The 22415-nt window shown below is 39.7% G+C and overlaps 1 protein-coding gene across 1 annotated transcript; it reads right to left on the bottom strand.

Annotated features, from left to right (window-relative positions):
- Positions 1 to 9292: 9292 nt before the first annotated feature.
- Positions 9293 to 22402, bottom strand: LOC112164646 (replication factor C subunit 1). Its single transcript, XM_024300911.2, has 23 exons — positions 22070 to 22402; positions 21891 to 21949; positions 21647 to 21778; positions 20923 to 21387; positions 20782 to 20849; positions 20481 to 20556; positions 20340 to 20401; positions 20103 to 20251; positions 19811 to 19983; positions 19524 to 19712; positions 19315 to 19430; positions 19014 to 19221; positions 17999 to 18052; positions 16797 to 16966; positions 15550 to 15640; positions 15246 to 15427; positions 15081 to 15120; positions 12633 to 12757; positions 11195 to 11267; positions 10994 to 11086; positions 10660 to 10906; positions 9786 to 9842; positions 9293 to 9670 (listed from the first exon to the last, which is right to left on the bottom strand). Exons 2-23 carry the CDS (start codon positions 21891 to 21893, stop codon positions 9525 to 9527), a joined length of 2919 nt encoding a protein of 972 aa, XP_024156679.1. The 5' UTR covers positions 21894 to 21949; positions 22070 to 22402; the 3' UTR covers positions 9293 to 9524.
- Positions 22403 to 22415: the final 13 nt, after the last annotated feature.

Here is a 22415-nt window from a genome sequence, read left to right as displayed (position 1 = left end):
TTCCATTGCAATCACAGCAGTAAAACTCCATGCATAATGCAACAAAAAAAAAAGAAAAAAAAAAAAAAAAGGAGGAAATCCAGGCCACTCCATGCTCAACCAATTCATAATCACACGCCAAGCAAAGGGCTAAGCTAAAATTGAAACTATTGAATCCATATAGCCCATCCAAGCTAACGGGCACATCTTACATGATGAACCAAGCAAACTAATAGCAAGCTCCATCATGTCTAATCACGCAATAAGAAATACTTACAGTTTGTGTACCACCCAGGTAGCGAATCAATCACAGCAGCGATCGATCACAACACCAAATCAGTATAGTTAAAGCTACAAGCAATTGCAACAGCCGAATTGATAACACCAGAATAAAACATGCTATATTCAACGAGTCAATTACAGCAACGAATCAGCAATATCACAGCAGCAACAAGTAATCGCGTTAGCAAATTGATATTGCGTGAACCAATCTAAGGCTACAATATGAGAAAATGCATAATCAAGAAGAAGAAAGAGAGAAGAAAAGGACACAGATAATAGAGGATGCAGATTATCACACCGAGCAAAAGAAGATGCAGTCGGCCAAACTTACCAAGCACAGAAAGAATGGCAAATCGGCTCTACAATGGGCTCGACACACTCGATTTGTTATGTAAAAGAGTAAGGGAGTGGAGATGGAGTCTCTCAAGCCAAAGAAATTTGAAAGGAGAATAGCCTTCTTTCCTTAGATCGAGGGTCTGACTCTTGAGAAGAAAGGCGTCTTGTGCAAATCAAAATATGGAAGGAAAAGAAGAGAAGAGAAAAAGACTTTACACGCCATTGCCGTTTCCCTAGAAGGAAAGTAACCGAAAAGTATGATTCCTCTCTTCTAACTAGGAGTTCAATGATGACGAGAATCTGTTGTCACGTGAGAAGATGGATAAGCCATAGCTCGTATTAGTAAGATACGCAAGCCAATGCAAAAAACAAAAATGTTATATATAATCACACAGTAAGTCTCCGGATTTTTGATTATGTAGCCCGAGACAGGGTCACACGACCTACATAATCAAGGGGGCTAATGTTGACACCCAAATTTCCACGAGTTCAAATTTAATAAGTGACACGTGAAGAAGGTGAGTCATCAACGTCGTAACCTAGTTGGGCCTTCAAGCAAGCCCATTTCATGCCAAAAGGAAGCCTTCTAGTTAGCAAGAGATACAACAAGCCCAAATTCTCAAACAACTAACGTGCCTCTTCAAAGCAGCCGACACACTTAATTACCATGCAATACACGTAGGCCCAAGCTACATTTGGGGCTTATACGGCGGGATGTGGTGTGGAAGGTAACGGATCCTGTGAGACCCATTGTCACGATGAGGCCCATCGATAATTTTGGACTTGGGAACCAAAATTCATGCTTGATGGACCAAAATCTTAACATGGGCTAGTAGAGAGATGAAAGCAGGCCTAGCAAAGCTTAAAGCCCACCAGAGCCATTCTCTCACCCAATGTCCATTAAAATAGTCCCTAGCCCAAAACCCATTTGAGTCATCTTCTCCCCCCAAACCAGAAATATCGTTCTAACAAAACTGCTGATGGGATTGATGTTTCACCATTTCCAGTAAGAGACCAGAATCTATGGAGAAGCTTTCCAATCCATGCCTTCAGTGACCTTGTTTCAATTTCCAATAACCATCTAACTCTGTGATCACAAGTTTCAATACCAGAAATTGAGGAACTAAAATCTTCAAAAGATCACAGCAGCACAAAATCTGGGATTTTCACCACTCTATGCTTACACCACCGACCTTTACCCTCATAGCCTGAACAAGCTTTCACCCATTTAGTTCCATGGGGAAAACAAAACTTGAAAGCTTGGGAATCATCTTCCCAATATTGAGAATACTCGCTCAGAACCCTTGGTCTTTATCACCGATCTTCTTCACCTACCTTCGCTATAAAAGGCGGGTTCACTGCCGTAGGAAAGAGACGACAACAACCCAGAAACATCAAGCAAGAGATCAAGCTCTATCTCTGAACCTCTAGCCATCGATTCCTCCCAATCAACCTTAACCCAAAACCCAGAAATCATGCCATTGCTGAAACTCTCTCTCTGCTAAACTCTCAGGCATCTAGCTCCCACACCATATCCACCTATAAGCTCTGTTGTTTCTAGTGAAAATAACTTCAATCGCTGCTGTTATCATCCAATCCAATCACTGCTGTTATTATCTAGTCCAATCACTGCCGTTATCATCTAGCTGGTCACAACGAGGTTGTTCTCAGGTCCAACCTTTGATCAATCTTGGCCCTAGTCTCGCTTAATCAAGAGGGCCCTGCTGCAAAAGATCCAAAAAACGCAAAAACGCCCTCACACAAGGCTTCTCATAAAACGCCCTGGAATCAACTACGATGAGACATATTCGCTCGTAATGAATGTCACTGCACTCAACTACCCTGTTAGTTTGGTAGTTTCTGAATAACTGAACATGCAGCTTACAAATGTGGTCACTACGTATCTCTATGGGGATCTAGATACAAAATGTACATGAAGGTTTGTAGTGAACTTCATTTACCCAAGTCAAGTGGCTCTAGATCACGGAGCTCGTTTACAACAAGATTGAAATGCTCACTAATGTAACTATTTGATCAGGAAGGGATATGCCCGCGCGTTTCCATAACAAGTTTCGGGCACGGGCTTCCCATGCATCTTTGCTGAGGCCATGGCCTATCCACCGTCACCGAATCCAATGGCCACCAAACTTTGTCAGCACCACCTACTCAACAATCTAAGCATTTTTCACAACTACAACAAGTTCCAATTTTACCTGTAAGTGATCAAAATTGGCCGATGAAGTTTTTTCCAGAAAAAACGGAAGAACCCTAGAATTTGAAATAGTCGATTCGACCTCCACACTGCAAATCGTGGCTCAAGGCTAGGGGCAAAATGATCCTTGGCAAAAACCGAACCTTCGACGCCGGTTTGGTGGCCGGAGACTGCCGGAATCACCGAAAATCGACGAAAGTTCCAATCGGCTACAGTGAACTTCGTGGCTCAAAATCGAGCTCCTCCGGCCGAATCACTGTAAAACACCACCATAGATGTGACAAGGAGGAAGAGGCGAGCATGCTGGTGCCCGGATTCCGTCGTGGGTCGGTCGGAGAAGGAAGAAATCAGAAAAAGAAGAGAAGAGGCCGACGTGAGGGAGAGAGAGATCGGGGGAGAGGAGAGAGGAAATGGCTGGGTAGAAATTTGATCTACCCACAGTAAATTCTTATATATATACTAATTACCATGAACAGTAACTTCTGTTTTCGCTTATAACTTTCGTATACGAACTCCGATTTTTACGTACCACATGTGCACGCGCTTGGTTTAACGTCCCCTACAACTTTCATGAAGAACATTTTTTCAAATTTTGACCCGAACAAAAAGTCAACTTTTAGGGCCACTAAAAGTATCGAAACAAAGTAAAAAGTGAAAGTAATTGTCGTTTACTGTCCAAATGACTAGTAAACGGGTAAATTGAGATACGAGATGTTACAGTATTGGTGACAATGATTGTCTTCGAGGCACCACAGAGAGAGGGGATATACTAGCGGCCTAGAAATATTTATGATTTGAGATCTTTATGTTTGTCTGTGCGTTTTTAATTTGAACCCAATGGTCGTTGATGAGTGCTATGGGTATGACTTAAGGTCATTGATGGGTGCTCTAAGTGATATAAATCTAAGGGAGAGGATCCTCTCCTGAGCTAAATTCTCACCTGAGCTTTAAACGAGAAGGTGACACGTGGATATAATTAGATCCAATGGTGTACAAAAGCTTCATTATTTCATTCTTTCCAGTCTTACCCCTATTTTTAACTTTTTCTCTCGAATTGAGGACCCTCAGCAGTCAGCACTTTTCTCTCGTAGTCTCTTATGTTCTTTGTAGGGGTCATCATTTGGCCCTTCGGCCCTAAGCTCGCCCAAAGCCCGCCCGGCCCATAGGACCGAAGCCCTACCCGGCCCGACCCTTTCTCAAATAGAGTAGGGTAAGGGACATGCAATTGAAACCCGGCCTGGCTCTTCGGCCCTACCCGTTTGAGCCCGTTAGGGCCAAGCCCGGCCCGGCCCGGCCCGGCCCTCGAGGCCCGTCCTTTTAAGCCCTAATATTTTCTATTTTAAAAATAAATTTCTCTTTTTTCTATAGCATACAACTTATCTCTTTTTTGGTAATTGATTTCCTAACATTTATTTTCTTTAATTCTCGTTTCCTTTGTTAAATAAAAATTAATTTAGAGATTTAGAAAGATAGTTAATTAAATATAACCTCATTAACTAATATTTATAAATGTTATAACTTATGAGTTAATCTCACTATATATATATATTAAATATGATCAACAAAAAACTATGAGTCTTATATTGCTTATATGATCATGGAGCCACATTTTAAGGACAAAAGAATAATGTATTTCTTTTTGTTAAATAAATTAAAGCCCTTTTAGGTCCATTTCGGCCCTATTTGGAAGGCCGGCCCGACCCCGCCCTTTTGGCCTTAGTGACTCGGGCTTTTCGGGAGGGTAAGAGTTAGCATATTTAAGCCTAGGCCCTACCCTACCCGGCCATAAATTTTATTGACTTTGACTAGGCTCGGCCCGGCCCTACAGCCCTAAAATTTAGGATAGGGCCGGCCCTAGCCCGGCCCATGATGATCCCTAGTTCTTTGAAGACTGAAAACAATCTCTCTCATATTCTCATCTACTCTTCATAAAAAAAAAAAGAAGGGTTCTTGCCCAAAAGCACTAAAATGAGCCAAATTTTTCTCACTTACCCCATCAATAGATTTTTGTTCTCACATACACAATTTCACACCGAATGACTATTTTGCCCTCAATCCAATTAAAGAATTACAACGACATCACTCTTTCTCCTCTCTTAAATCCCGATATTTCTCTCTCCTCTCTCTCTCTCTCTCTCTCTCTCTCTCTCTCTCTCTCTCTGTGCCATGGCCACTCCGGAATCAGAGAACGCAGCCCACCACCGTCGGACCAACTCAACCACGTCGGAGTCCAACTCGTCGGAAAAGCTCACCCTAGACCTCTCGTTCTCGCTGACGATCAAGGTCTGGAATCGCTACTTCTTTAGCTTCCTGCTGCCGGAGATCATGTGCCACTCTCTCCTCCACGACTCAGCCTCTGTCCCTCACGCTCTCACACCGGATCGAAGAAATCTCATCGGGTTTCAGGTATGGATAGTCGGCGCAAGAGATGAGCTGGTGCTATGGAGCTCCGGCGGTCAAAGCCTCGATCGTCGGCGCCGGTTCTAGGTCTGGGTCGAAGGACAACTCTGTCGCCGACACCTCTCTCTCTCTCTCTCTCTCCGGCACGAAGCCGTCACCGGTTGCTTGGACCTCGCCTTCGACTCGTCCCGGCAACAGGAAGCAGAGACCGGTCATCCCTCTCCGATCTGCACTTTCTCTCTCATCCCTCTTCGAGGTGGCTGGGAGCCGGCCCACACAGATGGAAGGTGTGGCGGTTGATGTGATGGTGGAGGTGGCGGCCGGGCTGCTGGTAGACGGGAAATTGGTGGGGGATAACAACGATTTGGTGCCCCGAGCTTTTCTCTGGGTGCCCAAACTATTTTTTTTTTTTATAGATAAAATGGGGCAGAAGACCAAAATGAAAAAAAAAAGGTTCTATTGGGGCAATAGACATTTCGAATTGATGTAATCTCCTTTTTTTTTCCCTATAATCAAAGTTTTATTTGTCTAAATTTAAGGAGATTAGTTCTCATTCTAGCAACTGAAAGTCTTATTGGGGGATAGTAGACGTCTATTGGGGGGCAATACATGGCTGATAGACGTCTATTAGGGGGCAATAGACTATTGGGGCAATAGATGTCTATTGGGGGGCAATAGACGTCTATTGCCCTTCTATTGGGGAGCAATAGAGGTTTTCAGAAAAATCTGATGGGTAACGGCCGGTGACCGGAATCCGACGGCCGGTGATCGGAATCAGGCGTCTATTGGGGGGCAATAGACGTTTTGAATTGAAGTAATCTCCTCGTTTTTTTCTTTAATCAAAGTTTTATTTGTCTAAATTGAGGGAGATTAGTTCTTATTTTGGCAATTGAAAGTCTTATTGAGGGGCAATAGACGGCTATTGGAGGGCAATACATGGCTGATAGACATCTATTGAGGGGCAGTAGACGTCTATTGGGGGGCAATAGACTATTGGAGGCAATAGACATCTATTGGGGGCTAATATACATCTATTGGGGGCAATAGACCTCTATTGCCCCTCCATTGGGGAGCAATAGACGTTTATTGGGGTATAGGTCTATTGCCCCTCCATTGGGGAGCAATAGACGTTTATTGGAGTAATAAACATGTCCGGCAACCTATGACAGGAATCCGGCAGCAGGTGACCGGAATCCGGCAGCAGGTGACCGGAATCCGGCGACCTGTGACTGGATTTCGGTGGCCGGTGACGGGCTCCGGCGAAGTCTCCTATGGTTTCTCTCTCTTCCATTTTTTCTCTCTCTCTCTCTCTCTCTTTTAAGTAACAAAAGGATGAGGGGTAAAATGGTATTAAAAAAAATTTAAAACAAAAAAAATCTTAATGGGGTATTAAGGAAGACTCCCTTAGAGTGTATTGGGTAAGAGAGAATTAAAAAAAGGGTCCTTGACCCAAAGCCCCAAAGCCCCAAAATGAGGGAAAATTATCCCACTTACCTCAGCAAGAGATTTTTGTTCTCACTTGCCCATTTTAACAGAAAATGACCATTTTGCCCTCAATCCAATTAAAATATTACAACCTGCCACTGCGTCCACTCTCTCTCTCTCTCTCTCTCTCTCTCTCTCTCTCTCTCTCTCTCTCTCTCTCTCTCTCTCTCTCTCTCTCTCTCTCTCTCTCTCTCTCTCGGTCCTTGTTCACGCCGGCGTCCATGCCGCACCGGATCTCGTCGGCACTAAGTCGCCTGGGCTGGGTCAATTTTGCCTGCACAGTTCGGATCCTGGTCAGCTCATCGGCGGTAAGGAAGCGATCTGAAGCTACGTGGTTGTCGGAGTCGAACGAAGAGAAACGCAGGAGTCGGAGGTTTGTTAGGTTCGCGGCGGCCGGAGTCGAGGAGCGACGAAGAAGCTGTTTGAAGACCTGGTACGCGATCTCGGAGTCATAGATCCGAAGCACCGGCACCGGCTTTTGACTTGGGTGCCCAGCCGGAACTCTAACTCTCCTCCAGAAAGCTCTGGATCTGGACCTTCCTTTGATTCTTTGTCGGAGACGAAGACCGGATCCCTCTGCAATTTTTTTTTTTCGTCTGAGACCGACCATTTCTTCCTTCTTCTTTTTTTTTTGGACGACGTCCTTTTTTTTTTGGGACATTTTTTTTTTAATAAATAACATGGGGCAGGAGGCCTATAATCAAAGAAAAACGAAAAAAAAAGTTTTATTTGGGGGCAATATACATCTATTGCCCTCCAATAGACATGCAATAGACGTCTATTGGGGGGTAATAGACGTTTTGAATTGATATAATCTCCTTGTTTTTTTTTTTTCTGTAATCAAAGTTTTATTTGTCTAAATTTAGGGAGATTAGTTCTCATTTTAGCAACTGAAAGTCCTATTGGGGGGCAATAGACGTCTATTGGGGAGCAATACAAGGCTGATAGTTGTCTATTAGGGGGCAATAGACATTTATTGGGGGGCAATAGACGTCTATTGCCCCTCTATTAGGGGGCAATAGATGTTTTGAATTGATATAATCTCCTTTTTTTTTTCTTTAATTAAAGTTTTATTTGTGTAGTTTTAGGAAGATTAATTACCATTTCGATAATCTAAAAGTCTATTGGGGGGCAATAGACGTCTACTGGGGGGCAATACATGGCTGATAGTCATCTATTGGAGGGCAATAGACGTCTATTGGAGGCAAAAAAACTTTCCGGTGGGTGGCAGCCGGTGACCGGAATCCAGCGGCCGGTGACCGGATTCATGCGAAAGTTGGCCGGATTCCGGCAACTGATGACCGGATTCCGGCGACCGGTGACGGGATTCTGGCGACCGGTGACGAGCTCCGGCGTAGTCTCCTATGATTTCTCTCTTTTCCATTTTCTCTATCTCTCTCTCTCTAAGTAACAAAAGGGTGAGGGGTAAAATGGTTAAAAAAAAATTAAAAACAAAAAAAAAATCTTAATGGGGTATTAGGGAAGACTCCCTTAGAGTGTATTGGGTAAGAGAGAATTAAAAAAACTTAATGGGGTAAGTGGGAAAAAAATCCCTAGAAATGGGGTAAATGGACAAAACCCCAAAAAAAAAATCTCTTCTCCTGTTTACCTCTATCTCTCTCTCTCTCTCTCTTTCTCCCCTTTCTACACTCGTTCATTTCCGTTCAAATCCAAGACTGGAGAGAATACAATTTATAGTCATGGACAAATTCTTTTAGCTTCAATGAATAGATACACATGATAACAAAACAAAATAACAGAAAGAAAAAAATGAAAGATTTGAGGTCAGGATGGGAACGAAGACTATCCGACCTAAACCCAGTTTTTTTTTTTTTTTTCTCATGTGAAGAACAGATCATCATTCGAATACCAACGGTTGCTGCTTTCTCAAATCAACAAATTGAATCAGTTTCTCTCTTTGAATTAGAGACCCATCAGATCAACAAATTGAATCAGTTTCTCCAATCAACAAATTGAATCACTTTTCTCTCTAATGACAGTTCTCTCTGCTTTCTCTATGATGGTTTTCCTCTTTGATTTGATTTGAGAATCTCGAGGTGATGGGTCTCTTCCTCTTTCGACATCACCCTTGTATGCCGTACATCCAAGATCAAGGCCCAGCTTCTTCTACACAGATATATTGTTTTTTGGAATTAGATGCCGAGAGAGTGTGTAAGAGAGAAGAACGGCGGAGAGAGGAAAAAATAGAAAGAGAAAAGCTAAGCCATTAGATGTAAATATCCACGTGTCACCATCTCGTTTAAAGCTCAGGATCCTCTCTCTCTTCCTGTGACCGCACTCATGTGATGTTAACCCAATAACTCACTTATCTGACCGATTTCCGGTTTTGAACAGAATGCTCAATTTATCGCAATATATATTGTAATTTAGTGATGATTTAAGGGTTGTGACCCATTTGTTGGGAATGTGGCGGGCGTGCAGGCTCTTAAAACTTGAGGATGACCGTTATTGTTTTTTAGTGTTAAATTTTGTTCTGGGTAGTCCTTTTTTAGGATTGCTTTTGCCTTTAGGTAGAAGAATTTCTCTTAAAGTGAACCCCACAGAGCCATTCTGGATTTCAATGTGAAATCTAGGACAAGTCCTGTCACAGTTCGTCATTGTTTCCACAATTTACTCAATATCTCGAAACATGTCTGAAAAAATATTCATGTACCTCGAAACGTTTGAAAATGTAACCAGTAACGAAGATCCTATCATCCTCCCAAGTAACCTACCAAAAATCTTGTATGGAGGAAATTTCTATTTACATGGATTATATAAGGTGACGGAAACCACACAGAGGAAAAGTCACCTCTTATTTTATCTCCCCTCATCTCTTTCTTTTGGCACCAGACCCTGAACCTCGGCCACCTTTTTTCTCAGAGGCACCAGAAGAAGCACCTTTACCTCTTCCAGCTGGTGTCCTCTTGGCACTTGGATTTGTTGCACCCTTCAAATCCAATTGAACTTGCACTCCTACATAGCAACAAGAATGCATAAATAATGCAGTCTGCGATACACATGCATGGCCAACTTCTCAAAATAACATATGCACTTGAATTTAGTTTCATCCATGGCGGAAATTTCCTACCTTTTTTATTCAAGCTTTGAAGTTCCTGTTGCAGCTTCTCCCCAACAGCAGAGCTTTCTGTTGCATTGCAAAAAGACCAATCACTCAGTCAATGAGTTAGATAGTCAACAACAATAGAGCTGCATTCAGAAGGAAATCTGATTCAAATTTTTTCCAAAACCATATAATACATCTTTAAAACTCAGTGCAGAGTCAGTTCCTGCTGGAGATGTCATAGGTTATATAAACTATAAGAAACCCAGTTAGCTTCTTCAAGTTATTTTAATAGAAAATTACCAGATCCTAAGTTCCTGAAGATGGATCCTATGAGAAAAAGAAAATAGAAAAATATTTCTGTATATGCTTCATTACGACAGTTCATGAGGCATTCATGACAGCAATTTTTTTTATTTTTTTACTTCTATATAAGAAACAAATTTTCATCAACAGAGAGAGTAACAAAAAGAGGACAAGATGTCCACTGAAAGAAAACTAAAACAAAGCAACTCAAAATACAAAGAAAAATAAGGAAAAGGGACACTAAGCACTAGAGTACAGTAGCTTTCCAATCCAACAACATAGAATATATAGACCTATCACTGAATTCAGGAGAAGCGGATGCCCAAAGTAAAGCCAAATAACACTCCCACAAATGGTCTACCTCCTCACCTCTAGCTCCCTAAAAAATTCTCTTATTCCTTGCCATCCTCACCACACAAAATTTCACATCATACAGCTCAGGGCAAAGGTAACACCTTTTCATGAAACTCACTCTTCAGAACAAATGCAGACTTATAGTTCTGACAAATTGGCTAAAGCTAAAAAAGTCCCACAACAAAGCAATATTCTGCAGACAGATATGAATCAGCAACAATTCGAAAATGGAAAAACATACCCAAGTCCTCTGTATCAGATGAATTTTCTTCTTCACTTAGAACCAAAGTATCATTATTGTTCTCCCCAGTTACGTCGTCAGATGGTTCTAAAATAGCTGCGATCCTCTTCTTAGGAGCCTTTTTCATTCCAGGGAAAGTGACAAACTCTGCAACTCGTACCATCCTTGATTTGCTTCCTTCTTTGTATGCTTTTGTAAGAGCTGCTTTTACAGCTGGCTGAACACCATCCAGCGGATTTGGATGCCCCTGATACATAAAAAATGTATAAAAAAGAAGAATTCAAATTCTGGAACTGTTACAATAACGACGCTCCACATAGTTAGTTAGGATTACCTGAAATTTTGATAACTCTACAATAGTATCATAGTCATCTTGACTAATGGAGTAAGTATTCATGAACTCCACAACTTCCTGAACAGCTTCATCCTGGTAATGATTTGTCACACAAAACATTTTTCAAATGATCTTCAACACAAACTGTATTACATTTTTTTTTTTTACTATTGACATACAACCAAGAACAAAAATTCAAACCTTCGACAATTTACGCAGCGGCACAGACAATCGTTTCAGAAGTAGGGGAAGGTATTCAACTCGCAGGGTCTCCCTGATTAATTCACATTGCACAAAATAGTAAGAAGCTTCAACAGGGGTTAAAATAGAAAATATAAAACTAATGGAGGGATACAAACCAATAAACAAAAAATAGTTCAATAAAATTTCAGGGTAGGAAGAGGCATTATTGCATTTGAATAATGCCTTAAGAGTGTCAATGCTGGATAAAAAAATTAATTAAAAAAAAAAAAAAAACTAAAAACACAAGAATACATCTTTGTATATATGCCACCCCCATCTATCTATAGTTTTGCTCTAGAGTTTAAGTAGGTCTACCTTGCTTGGCCTCTTTTTTGTGAGGCTTATAAGCTCATCAGTACATATAGTCTATTCCCATTATGCATCCTGTAGGGTAGTTGAGGAAATACCTAGAGTCTCAATGTAGGAATAAAAAAAGAAAAAAGGAAGGTTCCTGCAGATTGCTTGAACCACGTAACCCAATAAACTTTTAAATAATGTTTGGGGTAAATGAGAAACAGACCATAGAGAGGTAGGATACTAGTTTTTAGTTTTTGGAGGTAAATGGTTCTGGGTGAGGAGGTAGATCTCTTCTATAAGCAATCTTTTGGGTGCTCTGCTAAAAAATCCTCCTATTCCATTTTATCCACACTAAAACTAAGATCAACATAGCACATCTTACCAGGACAATTCCACTCCAAGAAACTTATACCTCACACAATAAGGTATCAGAAGAAACTGGTCTCACTTTACACTCCCTAAACAATTTCTGTCAATTTCATTGCAATGGGGAAATGTAGCAACAAATGATCTGAACTTTCAGCAGCCTGTTTACACAACACACCAGTGTTAGGAGAGGCGACCAGAAGGTCCATCTCCTCTTACCAAAGTCGCTTGTATTCTTCCCATGATCAATAAACCAAGCTACTACTTGTACCTTGGGAGGTACTTTAGCTTAGGATCGAAAAAGGACAGAGAAGAGCTATCCAGTGATTGGCCTGACAAGGATTTACAAGAAACAACTGACCAAACGCAACACTCACAATCTCTGATCCCACCTAGATTGAACCAACGTTTCTAATCAAACTAGTATATCAGACTACCTTTCAACGTTGTCATCATTTTTTTTTTTTGAGAAGAACGTTGTGATCATTTTATATTCCTTCGAACCCAAAATATCAAGCCAAAGAGTAATAAGAAGGATCTACAGAGTCTGGCAATGTGTAACCGAAATATACCGTATACACGGGGGAAACAAATACACAGTAGAGCCTTGGTTTAATGAAGGAAACAGAAAAAACAGAAGGGAAAGTTCAAAACCACCATTATGGACAAGACATGGTAAAAGTCAAAGACAAAGATAATACATAGTGAATATAAGTTCAAAACAAGATATTACCTCCCTGAACTAGATTCACGAGATGCAAGAAGATGGAAATGCAAATCTTCTAAGAGCCTCAGATTTTTGCCTAATGTTGAGTTCTTTCCTAGCCAACCTCCAAATCTATTAAAATTTCTTTCTCCCTGCAAAATAAGACCAACTTGCTGGTTGGTAAAACTAAAGACAAAAGAGAATAATAAACAAGGAAAAGCAACTAACGATGCGTACAAACCTCAATGCACAAATAGCATGTCCATTAAAAAAAAAAAAATCGTGAGGAACAGAAAGCAAGACTGGGAACATTTTCCACAGCAATGATAATAAATAGAAGGTACAACCAAGGTGAATCAGTAGTTCAACCAGATATCGTTCAAACATTACATGAACAATGAACAACAGTAGAACCCATGCAGCAACCGCAAACTGAACAAATTTAAACTGAACAATATCTGGTTATCTGAAGTTAAATGAATGAACAATGAAGTTTGGTTATCTGAAGGCTCCAAGTGTTTTATGGTTGTTTGGATGCCATGCTTCAGTTGATAAGTACATAACCAAATTTCTTGTCAACTAAACCTATTGAACCTAAACAACCAAAATTTTATCTTTCCTTGCACTCTTCTTTGCTTTAGAGTTGCGTTGTTTATAATTTTCAGTTCTTGTCATGATTGGTACCTAACTTTACGGGTTCGAATCATTTTTGTACCTGAACTTCCAAAGTGATCAATTTAGCACATGAACTCGCAAAAGGTTATAACCTCTGTTAAACTGAAGTTAAATGTGGGGTAAAGGAGTCATTACACCATAGCGTGGAATGACCTTTAATTTCTCTAATTCTGGGACTGACCATCCATTCCCCATTTTCCTTCAATTTTCCTCTTCTAGCTCGAATTTCCGTCCACTCTTATCTTTTGTTCTCTAAAATTTTCACTTCCATTTCAAAAAAAGAAAAAACAGAATACAAAGTGGGGCAAGAAAGGAGTCCACAAACAGAGATGCAAGAGAAGGTCGAAAGAAAGGCACCAAAAACCCACCTAACTTAACTCCCACAAGAGAAGCCAAAAAGACCTCCTCAACTACTGCTGCCCTCCAATCCCTTAAGGACAAGAGAGACTATAATCTTTAAAAGTCTAAGAAACCATCCCTTAAAATACAAGAGAAACAATCTTTAGATGTCTCAGAAACCATAGCCCCCAGCACTTCTATTTCTTTCCATCCCATCTTCCACTTCAATCCTTATCTACCTGCTATTAAATGCAATGCCCATCGAAATCACTTTTCCAGAATGCAAATGACACGAAGGAAAAAGTTATAATGGTCATCTCTTTTATTGTGCGTTTTAAGGGTCACAGAATTTTAATAATGATGATGGGCTGGCCTAAAACATGAATTTCATCGTCCTCGTTTGTTTGCTGATTTTTGATTAACAGACTTATTGTTCGCAAATAAGAAAGGACGGCCACACAGAAGTGAACCAGAAAAAAGAGGCCCAGAACCTCCCATCTTTGTCACCTTCAATCCCTCCATTTTCTTCAACCTAACACGTATGTCAACCCAATTCTGAATTCTAAATTCTCAGATATTATAAAATGCCATCTTGACTTTTATAATTCTGGTGTGCCATGAATCACAACTCACACTTCCAAAGGTTTAAGATTCAGGGAATTAGTGGCAACTTTGTCAAATATTGCCAATGCGTGAATAACAGCCTCTGGAATACTTTTTTTTTTTTTTTTTTTTGGAGCAGTTTTTTACTGTGGAAAACAAAAAAGACATAAAACAAAGAAGCAGAGGAAAGTAAAGAAGACGGTTCAAGCAAAAGATCAAAAATGCTCAACTGTCACCGAAACAGTCTAGACAAAGAACCCTAGACTACAACTACTTGCTAATCTAGAATAACAGAGAAGATAGTGTAATCCTTAAACTCCCTAGATATAGAGGCCCATAGAAATGTCCAGAACTTAACTGTCCCAAAGACTTCCAACTCCATACCACCAATCTTCAAAGATCCTTTTATTTCTTTTTCATCCATACCACCCACATTACAGCTGACACCGCAGCCCCAAAGAATTTTGGCCTTTTTACCTTTGCTTGAATAATCACAATGAAGACCGGCTGTAATCTCTATTGCACTACTTAATTAAACATGGCATCTTAGCATATGTTCAATGAATTTATATTAACAAAATTCCTACTAACAATGAATCCCCTACTTGGACCAATTTCCTAAACATATTCAATCGAGGACGAAACTTGCACACTTCTCTCAAAGAATTGAACATAACTTCATTGTGAAAACTGGAGATTTATAAGACAGTTGTATAATATGCACAGGTTATAGGTGGCTTCAATGAAGCAGCAAATGTATGTCAATCACTAGAGCATACATAAAAACATTTCCAAGTCCAGAGAAAGCATCTGCTACTCTTTTGAATTTATAAAACTTGTTCAATAGAAATTCATTACCTGCTCAAGTGTCTCCCTTTGCCCACGCAACAAAGCAGCTCTAATCCATAACATAAGAAAAAGAGTACAAGACAATACCATGAATTAAAAATTACAAGCAGAATCGTATGAAATTATACGGAACTAATAGTGCTCGTCACAAAGAGTGGATGTGAAGAAACATACGGAATTATGCTGGATGACAGAGAACAACTTTGGGAAAGCTGCCATTGGCGATATTTTCTAATTTGTACATTGATAATATCCCCATTTCCAATAGACTCAGCGGCACGGGCGATCAAGTTCATACGTTCAACCCCACTATCATCCTTAACAGCCGCACTTGCCCTGTAGTTAATATAATTTTCCTGCCAGCAAGTGGAAAAACAATCTTAACTTTCAATCTTAACTTATCAAAAGAATCTCTATGAAGCAGAATAATCTTAGTACATGCCACAACTCCAAAACAAGTATCATGCCATTGAAAAACCTGAATAAGAAGAGGGACTAGATCTGGATCACTCATGCTCAGGTCAAACCGCTCATCCATCCGCAACTTTCCAGCATTGAAACCAAACAGCCTGGAGGCATTGAAGAAAGTCAGCACAAGGCACATCACATGGTGGAAGGCTTTAAATCAGAATTTTAAGGGTCACACATTTAATGGATCAACCAAACTTGGTCAAATATATCATTGTGAGAGATCCTCCATTCCTCAATCTAAATGATGACAAAAAAAGAATGCCACGTCTATCGTACAATAATTTTCATTAGTATTAGAACTTTTAGAAGACTAAATCACACTGGTGCTTCCCCGCTCCACCCACTGCTACTACCTAGAAAAGCTCATTAAGGCCAAATAGTGACTGGACAGAGTACTAGTGACCAGATTGGCAGGTTCTGAGAAGTTGACTTTACATGAAGGAAGTAAATCAGAAGAGGGGTGTAATTCCTGAACTATAATGAGCTGTAAGATGAAAATGTAGAGACAATTGGAAATACCAGAATTCTAGATTTAAAGAAATATTAACTAATGTTCAAAAAAAAAATAATAACTGAATATTTGACACAAATAAACATTGAAAGAGATTTAATTGAATGGGAGAAGTTTAAAATAAAAGCTTTTAAGAAATGATAACCAACAAAAATAAATCAATTAAACATGTAAACCTCATAAAATATATAATAGCGATATAATGAAAATGAGTACCATAAGATAACAAAACTGAAGTTACAGTTGACTCAAAAGTCCCATATACAGTAGATAGAAAATCTAAACTAACAATGCATATAAAGGAGAAAATTGGTAGTGATGAGGAACATGGCCCATTTAATTTTTGAAGAGACAGGATTGGTCCCAAGGCTTGTAAGTCATTCTGTTTGGCTAACATACTCAACATGATGAGATTAACTACGGAGTTCCTGATTTCTCTCCTCAGATAAACCAATCTATAAACATGGAATTCAAGTAACCAGTTCACAATTTATCAACCAAAAGTCTAAAACACAGGTGCATCTATATTTCAACCAAAGCATATCACATATGAATATCTTGCCCACAAGTATACAGGCAGTTTCTTTGTTTGTTCTTTTTTTTTTCTGTGGTCATACATGGAGAATGCAGTTTAGATCCTACACTTAAATAAATGAAAGCCAGGATTCACACAGCGATCTCATATCGTAATGAATTGTAGTGCATAACTGAATCAAAGGAAAAATTAAGATAAAAAATCATACTTGTCAACAGCTGTGAATGGTGAAATATCCTCATCCTTTGCACTGCTTAGTAGGCGTTGCCTTATATCTTCATATTTTATGACAGACATCGAGAGACTCATATAGTGCAATTGATTAAGTGCCATTCGCATGTCTCCGTTAACTCTTTCTGCAAGTTCCTCAAGAGCAATCTGAGACACAACAATCAAATTAATCAACATGGCAAGATGGTAGTTAATACGTGTCAGAAACCAAACAAGTAAGATCCAGGTCCAATAAGACCATAGAGCAGAAACCAATTACATCGGCTACCACTCAACAGTAGAAAACCACTACCTAAACTGAATTACTGAATCAGGTCATAACCACATCTTCAATTTTTCTCTTTTAAAGTAGAAAGACACTGACACTTTATTAAAAATACTTGGAAGACTATAATCTCTGAACCAGAAGTCCACAAGAAAAGAAAAATTTGCAGAAGCAAAAAGAATACAAAGACAATCTTCGATGATAACTAATGGCTGCCTTCCAATTCCACAAAATGGAAGACAGACTTGCACCCCTAAAAGACTGAAACAGAAACCCAAAAAGAAGACCAACAGACAGCCTTTTCTCACAGCCTCTTATTAAAAAGTTCTCTCATAACAACCTACAAGAAAAATTGTGTTTGTTGTTGTTGTTTGGGGGGGGGTTTGGTGGAACTGCTAAATAACTACACACCCTTTTCCTAAAGCAGTCAAGTAATTGACCGGAAACCAAAAATGTTTGTAACTGAAGGACAGAAAAATTAAATATTATCATTTTTACTGGAAACAATTAAAAATGATGTATAACAATAATGTTCACTTGGTCAGTAGTTGACCAAGGAAATTATGCTCATCCAAGTGTAATTGAGTATAATTTCCTTGGTCAGTTACTGACCAGGTGAACACTACTGTGATGCATAATTCCACAATATAGTGCATTTAAAGTGATATTCCGTGTGTATACTCTTCTCTCAAGAAGAAAATTTATACGTATATTCGTACAAAGAGGCTTTAGGTGGTGCAACACCATTGTCTTCCATAATTGAATTGTCAGACACATTATATCACTAACACGAATAATATCCTTTTGCAATTTTTGGAGACTAGAATGCTCTAGCAAGTAAACAATACTACAATCTCTATAAAGAATACAGGATTTCATCAACATGGAAAATCAGTACTTGCAGTTACAAATACCTCATTCACTTGAAGTCCTTCAGCATTTGCAACTTGCTTCAACCTCTTTGCCATCTATGATAAAATATTAAAGTGTTAATAATTGCATCCTGCCAAACACATTGATTATGGGTAAACCAAATTTAAGTGTCTCAAAAATTTTCAATATAACAAACACACAAAAACACAATATTCCTATTCACCTGGCTACACACAGAAGAACACAACTATATACTCACTGATGCTCACAATTATATAAGCTTTCATGCAGGCACAACATGCCATGTATGCATATCTCTGAATTACTAATACAGAAACATGGGGTTAGCCTAACAAAGCCAACGACAATCAAAGTGGCACTAGCTTGGCTTCCATTTTATTGGACACATATCACACTACATATTTTGTCTTAAAAAAATAAAAATAAAAATAAAAGAGGTTCCAAACAGTCGTTCATATTGCCTTCCCCATGCCACAGAATTGGTTCACAAGTGAGAAGATGTCTAAAGAGTTTAACTTCAGATTCTAAAAGGACGATATCAGTAAGGATAAGTGGCAATACCTAGAGAAAAAAAATGACCCTTTCTTTAGGCAACAAAGATCACTCTAAGAAAAACCAAATCAAGGGAGCAAGATTGGGAAGCATTACTAAAATCGTTTTAACCTTTGCAAAGTTGATTAAATTGGACATTTGAGTGTTTACTGACAAAATGTCAATCATGTGAGAGAAAAACAGAAACAACATTACATGGTCCGCAAAAATAATTTGTCAAAACAATTGCTTCATAATCAAAGAAAACTATTCTGAATGCAAAGAACCTTTGGCACTCAACAACTCATAACCCTACAAAATTAGAAGCATTTAGTAGAACAATTTCAAATACATCACTGACTACAGTGTGTAAATGCACGCACACGCACTGTCCCACTATACACCTTCTGCCAACATAGCATAAAAGAACAGTTCGACCACAATGCTCTGACCTCTACCAATCACATTACATTATTAGAAGTAAGCATGCACTGGGGGCAGAACCTGTTGTTTAGTGGGTTTGCGGAAGCTGAGAAGCAAACAGTAGTTCACAAGACTTTTCAGTTTCTGACTGTAACGATCATTACAAATGCAGATAATGGGAATTTTAGAACTCTTTATGCTAGCAATAAGATCAGCAACTCCACCCCGATCACCAGCAGACATCCCATCAACCTCATCCATAATCAGCACAGTTTTGGGATGCTTAGATCTGCAAATTTAACTAAGAATTAACTTGAGAAGAAAATTCTGTCAGACACATATAAAGCACCCAAAGTATATGTATGTATGTAGTTAAACTAACCTATCCATGCTTAGGGACTCGTTGCTGACGAGCTCTTTAACAGAGTTTGCATTGCTTCCACCGATTCCCTTGACAATCTTGGAATCAGCTTTCCCACGACTGTCACTTGCATTTACCTAAAAAATAATATATATGCATTATTGAGGGGAAAAAAACAGTATAGTACTGAATAACTTAAGTCACCAACATTCAAATGCTCAGTATGATACCTCAATTGCCTGGAAACCGAGCATCTGACTGACTAACTTTGCTGACGTTGTTTTCCCTATTCCGGGTGTTCCACTTAATAGTACAGCTTTTTTAGCACCTGTATTGTTTGGTTTATTGCCTTTTTTCTTAACTCCAGTATCACGGAATTGCTCATGCCAATGTGCCAACCAATCATGAAGCTGCTTTACCTGCACATTAGACGATACTTTAAGTCAATGAGTTCCAAACTTGGAGTGAGGGATCTAACCAGATGCAACAGATGTAAGAAAATGATGAACAGACATACCAGTGACTGGTTACCAATAATGTCATTTGGAACCTTTGGTCTATATTTTTCTGTCCATGTCAAAGCAGAATGCTCGGTAGTTTGCTCTTTGCGCCTAGCAAGGGAAGCATCTGATGGTGACTGTTTGTGGGATACCCTACATGCCAAGGAGCTGCTAGTGCAATCTGGTGAACCTAAATTTCACAAGAAACACTCAACAATCATGTAACCGAGTAATTAAAGCAGCTATTAAGAAAGAAAGGGCAAGCACAACCAAAAAAACACCAAAAGTAATTAGTTACTCAGGACATACCCTTTAATGCTACTTTCTTAGGGCTTTTATTAGCCAAAGATGATTCTCGTGCACTATCCACAGGTTTCTTTTCTTCTTTCACAGGTGCTTCAGCACGAATTGATGCCCGAATCTTATCAAACAATCCATCCTCAGTAAGGAAAGCCGTCCTAGTGGTACAATAAAGCTGAAGATATAAATAAAAGGAAAATCAATAGGAAAATGTGTATAGTTCAGTATGAATGAAAGATAACTAACCCAAGTTCTTTGGCTTTTGAGGATTTCCTGCCCTCAATATCTTCATCACATAAAAGATAGCTCTGCAAACAGACTGTGTAAATCAAAAGCAAGAAGTACTATCTGAGTTTAAGATAATACAAAGTCAGAAAAGTAAGTAACCGTTTTCTTGCTGACAGATCCAGTGATACGACCACCATGGCGTTTTATCAAATCTTCTGCCTCCTCTCTTTCCAAACTGAAAGTACGGTTAATTTTTAGAATATAATTACAGGCTACGAAACACGAACTGCAACAAGACTAACATTGTACTTGACACAATAAGCAAAACATTATGGCGAGTACAAATACCAATTTTATAGAATCGCATCTTACAAAAAACAGTACCCGAGATCATAAGAATTTTCGCATACAACGAAATATAGAACAAGCTTGTGAAAGTCACATAAATAACAAAACCAACCTATCAAGTGTACCACTTATTACGAAAGTTAAACCAGCTAGACAGTTTGGATCACCTTCAGGAACGTCCTGGAACATGGAAATAGAGTCAACATCAACAATAATACATTCGTTAATCAATTCAAGATTTTGAAACACAAACCTTTTCTCCTTTGTGTGGAGGATCTTTCCTTTCGCCAAAATTCATAAACCCACCCCGTCCAGCGCCTCTGCCTCTTCCAGCAGCTGGTGCAGCTGATGAACTACCTCTTCCACCACGACCTCTACCACCAGATTTGCGAGAAGCCTTGGTTTCATCATCATCACTTTCATCTGCAGACGTCAGGTTCTGTGGAATTCCCATGCCAGATGCATTCTTCAGTTTCTTGCTAGGCGTGGCTTCTTTCTTTTTAGACTGAGGCAAAACAAAATCGTCGTCGTCGTCATCATCAGCAACTTTCTGAACTTTTTTTGCAGGTGAGGGTCTGCTAGATTCAACAGGATCAGGTCGAGTCTTTCGCTTTGCTGGAACTTGAACGGTTTCCTTTTCCTCATTCGGCTTTGGTTTATTTGGAGGAAAATACTTGCTGGTTTTCCTTCTGCCTGAATTTTCTTCACCTACATGCACCTGATTATCACAGAAAACAGAACATTTGAGAAGAAAGGTAGCATATCACGATTAACAAGGTTCCGAAAAATTGCTCTCCTTGGGCACAAGGCAAACCTTATACTGAATTCTGTTCCAAATTAAATGTATAGGTTTGATAAAGGAAATTATGAGACGTGAAAGATTCGAAAACTTGCTCTGTTAGTGGCAATACCGTACTATTGCTTGCGAACCCAAACAAAGACATTAGAAATTAAAACCCTAATAGGCATGAACTCACATTCTGTTGTTGAGGGGGGTCTGTAGACTGTTTCGGCAAAGCAGAAGCAGCCGGAGCCGGAGCCGGAGCCGGTTTGGAGGCATTGGCCTTGTCATGCGATTTCATAAACCACTTTCTGATATCTGCCTGCGACTTTATTTTCCCCCCAAATGAATCAAGATTTCATCATCAGTAAACTTGCTAAAACAAAAACCCTAGAAAAGAAGAACGAGAGTTGAAGATAGAAAAAGAGAAAAATTGGTACCATCGTTTCGCCTGGGTTGGGTTGCAGAATGCGAAACGCTAACACTGATTGATCGCTCGCTGTTGGGGCATACAGAACAACAACCATCAGAGATAAACAACTAGGCATTCCAGTCTCGTTAGAGAGAGCGAGAGAGAGAGAGAGAGAGAGAGAGAGAGAGAGAGAGAGAGAGAGAGTACCTGAGAAGTGATTCTCAAACAAACATAGGGACTGAGAAAAACGCACTGGTTTCAAGAAGATAGGTAGAGAGGATCAAAGGCACGCCATACAATTCGCCTCTGTAAGCTTCTGATTTTTGTTTGAGAGAGTTGGGGAGAGTGGGAGCGCGAAACTACTGCTATCCCACCCGGGGTGGATAGGCAAGCAATCTACCGTGGCTGAGTGGGTCCTGAGCTACGATGGCCGTCTCCTTCCCGAGGTCAGCGATCTCCTTCCCGTGGCGTGTAGGCCCTTTACCTGAATGAAAATTTTGTTCGTAGATCTTGGGAGACCAGAACCGGGCCTTTTTTCTTTTGCAGGCTCCGT

This window comes from Rosa chinensis, chromosome 5, assembly GCF_002994745.2.
Source record: "Rosa chinensis cultivar Old Blush chromosome 5, RchiOBHm-V2, whole genome shotgun sequence".
NCBI classification, from domain to species: Eukaryota; Viridiplantae; Streptophyta; class Magnoliopsida; order Rosales; family Rosaceae; genus Rosa; species Rosa chinensis.
This window is presented reverse-complemented; position numbering and strand designations above follow the sequence as displayed.